We start from the raw sequence: 6,738 nt of genomic DNA on the forward strand, positions 1-6,738 counted from the left end.
AGGAGGGGGTGGAGGTGGTGTTAGTGCTACTGGGGTACTTCCTCTATTGGATTATTCATACTCCTTCCTTAATAATGCCAATATAGCCTCCATTTCCTTGATCTTTAAGAACATGGGATCTTGAGAGGAATCTGAGGTTCTAACTGGAGGTGTTCCCTGATTATCAACAATCACAGGAGCCTCACCACCTTTTGCCAGAGCATGAACATTATCAGCGATGGCTTCAAAAACTATTCTACTGGTATGTATACTTGTCATAGCCATTAAAAACCACAAATTGTTTAACTAACAGTGGGGAAAATGAAAACCCAAGAAAACAAACAACAATGTAATTATAATTGAAAGCAAGAAATCAACAAAAAATGTTTAGCTTTTTTTTTTTTTTTTTGCACAGACGACGCCAACTAACGTTACTTGTGATTCTCAGGTTGACAAACAACCATTGTATAACCTACAATAAGAGGAGATGTGAGGTCGATGGCTTAAGCAAAGCCACTCTGATACTCAAGTTAGTAAATGCTTATAGAAAAAAGCAAGTATTGAAAATATAAAAGGAATAGATTGCGTATCTTGGTTATTATCATGATTCCTATTTATAAAGCAAGGGATAATTCCTTTTCGCCATACTCAAGATCTTGCCAACTCATATGCAGTTATTTTTCTCCATGTATTATAGAAATACAACACCTTATGAGATGATATTCTCGGTAGAGATATAGAGCATCCAAACAATCTGCGTCTGATTTCTAAGATTGTCCTTTCTTATTTGAACTCCTTATACTTTGTTCGAATATCTTATACCTTATCTGAATACCTTGTGCCTTATTTGAACATCATGTGCTTTGTTCAGTCATTTCGTCCCTTATTCAAACACCCTGTTCTCTATTCGAACGCCTCATTCGATTACCTAAATAATGATCAAAATCTGACTAGATCTCAAATGATCCAAACTCTCTGAAAACTTATTTGGACTTTTGGGGGTACTATATCACTTTTCTTTCTACCTTCATGGCATGGGTTTATTTTCACATAAAATGATTTATAGATTTTTTTTTTTGTGGAAATGGCTGAGATCCTTCAATTGTTTAGACATTAATGAAGTTTTTGCGGTATTAGTTTTTTTTTTTTTTTTTTTAGAGAGAGAGAAAAAGAGAGAGAGCACGAGAGGATGATATAAAAGTGAAGGTGAGAAGAAAAGGTATTATGTACATAGTTGTTAGAGTATTTTAATTATTATAAAATTTCTCTTCTAGGAAAATTGCTTAACGGAAACCATAATTGATTTTAAAATTATATGCCCTATGTTCTAGAATTTTTGTTTTTTTTCTTTATTTTCTTTATTTAACAATCTTTCGCTCTCAATCTTTTCCGACGAGTAGGTAGGCTTTCCAAATTCCAATGCCCTTTATGCCCATTCAAGCAAGCAAACCAAAAGACCTCCTTGTCAAACGTCACTAGGCGCGTGAAAGAATCCGAGTGTACACACACTATGAGAAGGTCGTCAAGTCCCAGTACGTTCGAAGAACCATATTCTTGAGTGCTTGGTGTCGAGTCCTGAGTGGTGACTAGTCTCGTCTGGTTTCTTAGCTTAGCAAAAGAAACAAAGAAACGAAGAAAGAAAGTAACCAAACTGCCCTTTCACCCCAACCATTTTGCTTTGGACGACTCAACCACGGTTTTCTTGTGTCCGGTGGTTTTGACTGAAAACACCCCAAATGCCAAAAGCCAATCTTGAAAACAACTCCACCTCCCCAGTCTTCACATCATTCCCCCACTGCTCTTACGGCTACTGCTGCCGCCTCATAGCCACCTCTCTCCTCTACCTCCACCTCTTCACCGCCACAAACCCAGTTCAAGAAATAAAGAGGGATAGGGAATAAAGTACTAGAAAGTTACTCTTGTCCCCTTTAAAATTTTGAGTAGTGCTTTTGTCATCATGGCTGATAGCGATAGGGACCATCTCGGAGCAGGAGGAACCAGCACTACTAGTTTCTCTCAGTTGCTGTTTTCCGATGATGATAGCGTTGTTGGTATTGATATGGGCCATGCCCTTCACTACACTTCTTCTTCCACTGCCACTGGAAAGCCTTCTAAAATGATCTGCTTCGAAGGCTTTCACCATCTTCAGGAAAACCAACCTGATACTAATGTTCATCAACGTAGCGAGCCCACGACAAGCACTCTTCAGAAGTCTTCTGGGGTCACATGCAGTGACTCCTCTTCTACTTCTTCTGCCAACAACAGCAGCAGCAAAAATGTCAATGTCAACACTGCCTCAAGATCAAATGTAAAGGTTTGTATTTATTACAGAGAGCTCTTTTGCTTTTGGGTTTTTTATTGTCTCTGCCTTTTTACTTACATTTAGTAACTTTTTGCAGAGAAAAAGAAATGGGACAGGCCAACAACCTGTGCAGTGCACTGCGGCCATAGCAAGAACTGCTTTAACAAATACCAGGACATGTAAAAAGGCCAAAACAGAGAATCTCATTTCCCCTACCTATCCAAAGGTTCATATTTGCTTCCTAAAGATCTGCATGTCACTGCACATATTCTATATTTGCATGTTAAATATATTTTTCTTGTCAGAAACTTCTGCAATGGTATTGCACATATTTTTTCTTTAATGTCTGATAATTAAATTTCTTTGTAAACAGGTGAGAAAAGAGACGCTAGGAGAACGAATCACTGCATTGCAGCAGCTTGTATCACCCTTTGGAAAAGTAACCAAAAAAAAAAAAAACACTGGACATATAATTCTGTTTATTGCTCAAAATTATTTCATTATTTTCGTTTATTATTTAAATGAATATAAACAGCAAGGATATGTTTGGGTATGAAATATGTTACAGACTGATACGGCATCAGTTCTACATGAAGCGATGGGATATATCAAGTTCCTTCAAGAGCAGGTTCAGGCGCTGTGCTCTCTGTACCTGCAACATCTACCTGTGAGTACCGTGCTCTACATCATCGCTGTCATATTTTTCACTATCCTCCCATGTTTTATTATTGGTCTTGATATCACCTGGTTATTGTAGGTCCTGTATATATAATATTACTGATCAGTTTTACCTTAGTAATATTATAATTTCAATATAACATTTTAATCGTCTTCTAGACAAAAAAATAAAATAAATACAATTGTTTGTTAGGAGTTAGAAATTTCGTGTTGGAGCTAGAGGTTAGCACCATTCAATTATTGTATTAATTGTTAAAATTTGGAAATTAAATCTAATTTCTTAAAAAATTCTTCAATTTGATTTGGTTCTTTGATTTGATTTGTTTTGTTTTGATATTTTTAAGTCAAATTGAATTATTTTTATTAATAAAATAAAATATGTACAACTATTATTGCAGTAAAGGAAATTCACAATAGTGAAAAAGGTGAGTAAATTATATCAATTATCTTTAATTATTTATTTTAATTTATTAAAATAAAATTTCTCAACTTTAATTTTATTTAGAAAATATCTTTTTAACTTGCTATTCTAGGTTATTTTTTTAAATTAACACTAAATTAATATTTAATTAATATAAATCTATAAATTATTGTTTATTATTTATTTTTTATTTAAATATTAAAATATTGATAAAATATCATATATGAATAAGATATTATTTTAAAATTTAAATTTTTTTATTATTATTGGTATTTTTTTCATGGGGTTACAAATCAAATTTAATTAATTATAAATAAAATATATATAATTAATAATTTTATTATAATAAATTTAATTAAAAAAATAATTTGATGGTAATAATTATTAATTTTAATCTTAAAAGTAAGAAAAAGAAAAATAAGACAAAGAGAGCAAAAGGGTAAGTTATGAGATTTCTTTTTAAAATAAAATTAAAGTGAAGAGATTTAATTTTAATAAATTTAAGTTAATTGATTGAAATGAAATAACAAGAAAGATGGTTTGAATATTTTATCTAAAAAAAGGTGTTGATTAATTTTTTTATTAATTATTATAATTGGTATACCAATTCGAAACTTTTTAATAAAGACATAGTACTTGGCCATTGGTGGTGTTACTTTGATATATTGTGATCTCATGTGGAAATGAGATGGGTTTGGCCTGTTTTTTTTTAAATTTTTTTTACTGTGGTAAATAATGAACAGAAGAGCGAAGAAAATGGAGAAGAATCAAGAAAGGACATGAGTAGCAGGGGATTGTGTCTGGTACCAGTGGAATGGACCCTACAAGTAGCAAGCAGCAATGGTGCAGATTACTGGTCACCTGCAATGTGCAACAATTTTTCACCTCCATTAACAACCAAGCACTATCAGTGAATCCATCCACCTGTCCATCAACTCATAATTTTTTACAATTGAGGATCAACAAGTTAAAAATAGGGGAAGCTTTTGACTGCTATTTTTGGTGTAGATTAGGTGACAAAGTAGGAAAGGAAAGGAAGGATCTTTCCTTGGTAGTTTATGGTAAGAAAATACAAGTGGGTTTTAGGGTGGGAAGTGTGTTTTTGGCGAAAATATTCATTTTGCTCCTGTACTTATTATTAGGTGAGTTTAATTTAATTTATTTTAATTTTTTATTTAAATTAATTTAAAAGTTTTAATTTAAATTTAATTTATCTTAATAATAAAAAATTTATGATTAAATTTTTTATTTTTTAATCAAATTTGATTTATTTTTTTTGTTAATTTTTTTAATTTTTTTTATTTAAGTTAAAAATTAAGATGTTCATATTTTTTATTTTCTTAATATTTAGATAATTGAGATTAAATTGAAATGTTTAGACTAATTTAGATAAAAACTTGAAAATGGATAAAATTAAACTTTCAAATTGAACGGTCGAATATTTTCACCCAATTATTAATGCCATTTTGAGTAGAGGCGACCTAAAGAGGTTATAATGAGCTTTTTTATTTTTTTCTTGTTAAAAAAAAAAAAAAAGGAGGGTTCGTTTCCTATTGCAGTCATGTTATGCAATTCAATACTTTTCAAAGTATTCCAAGTCATGTTATGCAATTCAATGCTTTTCAAAGTACTCCAAGGTAGATGGACTTTTATAGTTTAATTTTTATTTTTAATTTTTTTTATAGTATTTTTGTAGAACTCTCCAAGAACTTTTAAAGATGCATATTTCTGGAATTTTTGGCTGTCAAATCTTTTCAATCTTTTCATTTTGTATTTGGGTGAATAGATGAATAATATTTTTTAATTTAGTGATTTTATTGTTTAAGGTGTAAATCAAGTTATTTGCTAACATGCACACACATAATTTTAGGGAAGAGATATGTAATTTAGTAAAATCATAATAATTTTGTCAAGGTACGCTTTACACTAATTTTTATAAGTTCACATATACTTATCTACAATCGATGTGGGATTCTGAATGACCAGTCTATTGATAGATGGGCTCGCTCTTAATTTTTCTTCACAAACACACACACACCGGTTCATCCCTCTGTATTTTACTTTCTTTTTTTTTTTGAAGATAAAAACGTGCACACAAATGTTTAGGAAAAGAATACACTCTTTAGTAAAATCGTGGCAAATTTACTAAGGCGCATTAACCTTTATAACCCATATATACGCCCATTCACAATTAATGTGAAATCTCGAAAAACCTATTTGATTGTTTATTAAAATATATAATTTTTGTTGTAATAGTTTAATATTATAAAGCGAGTTAAATTAATTCATCTTAAGTTTATTAACTAAAATTTCGTTAGCTTATTACATATAAGAAAACTATATGAGTGCGAGGGCACTGAAACTAAAGGGATAGGAGTTTTTTTTTCTCTAGGGTTTAGCCCTTCCTAAAGTCAAAACCTATAGTCAGTCTTTTCTTTCTGATTAAAAACATCGTCTTTCCACCCCTTTGAGCCATTTTGTTTGTGTTCTACCTTGGAGAAACGCAACCTTCTGATTGATGCACTCATTACCAAAGCCCAACAGTTGCAATGTGCAGATACCACTCTTCAGCTAACCACAGACAACCATAAAAATTAAACTCAACAAGTGGTTGTTGGAAAAATCTTTACCTAAAACAGGTTCAGTGCCAACACAGTGAAAACAATACTTACCAACCTTGCAACATCCACAGAATCTTTACAGTTCATGCCAAAAAACTAAACACCTTTTATTTTACTTGGACCACGAAATAGACAAGAAGAATGTCTTGGAGAATCACCCTTGGTCCATCTATAATCAACTCATTGCAATCCAAGACTGACCACCTGACCAAACCTTTGATGAAATCCCTTTCTCACATTCCCCTTTTTGGGTACAAGCACATGGTATCCCACCTAACCAGATGAACTTAAGCAATGCCAAATTTATTGGAGACATAATGGGAGAATTTATTGAAGATGGCCTGACTCAAGATGGTTTAATAGGGTTCTCTAACTACCTTCATATTAGAGTTAATATCCCACTGGGTTAACACCAGCAACAACCAATGCAGCCCATCCTCACCAAAAAACCTTTCCTCCTCCCAAAACCTCTTGGAATTGGTTCCAACCACTTGTCCTAAATCCACAATACCAGATGCCTTAGTAAACATTCCTATAGTAAATGCTTAAAATCCTTGCTCTTAACTTACCCTATTGTAACATAGGAAAATACTTTGTCCCCAACGAGTCATTCACTGGAACTAATAACACAAAAGCATCTCTGAAAGAAATTTCTTCAAACCTAAATTCTTTAACCTTGAACCCTCCATCATAAAAATGCAACAGCAAGTTTTCCACACCTTAGGCATTGATAATCC

At 32.2% G+C, this 6,738-nt stretch overlaps 1 protein-coding gene across 1 annotated transcript; it reads left to right on the forward strand.

The window, feature by feature from the left end:
• The first annotated feature begins 1,278 nt into the window (after window positions 1-1,278).
• Window positions 1,279-4,542, forward strand: LOC110638702 (transcription factor bHLH113). The gene is made up of 5 exons (XM_021789323.2): window positions 1,279-2,293; window positions 2,379-2,507; window positions 2,655-2,720; window positions 2,850-2,948; window positions 4,124-4,542. The coding sequence occupies exons 1-5, from the start codon at window positions 1,937-1,939 to the stop codon at window positions 4,292-4,294; spliced, it is 822 nt and encodes a 273-aa protein (XP_021645015.2). The 5' UTR covers window positions 1,279-1,936; the 3' UTR covers window positions 4,295-4,542.
• Window positions 4,543-6,738: the final 2,196 nt, after the last annotated feature.

This window comes from Hevea brasiliensis, chromosome 8, assembly GCF_030052815.1.
Source record: "Hevea brasiliensis isolate MT/VB/25A 57/8 chromosome 8, ASM3005281v1, whole genome shotgun sequence".
NCBI lineage: Eukaryota > Viridiplantae > Streptophyta > Magnoliopsida > Malpighiales > Euphorbiaceae > Hevea > Hevea brasiliensis.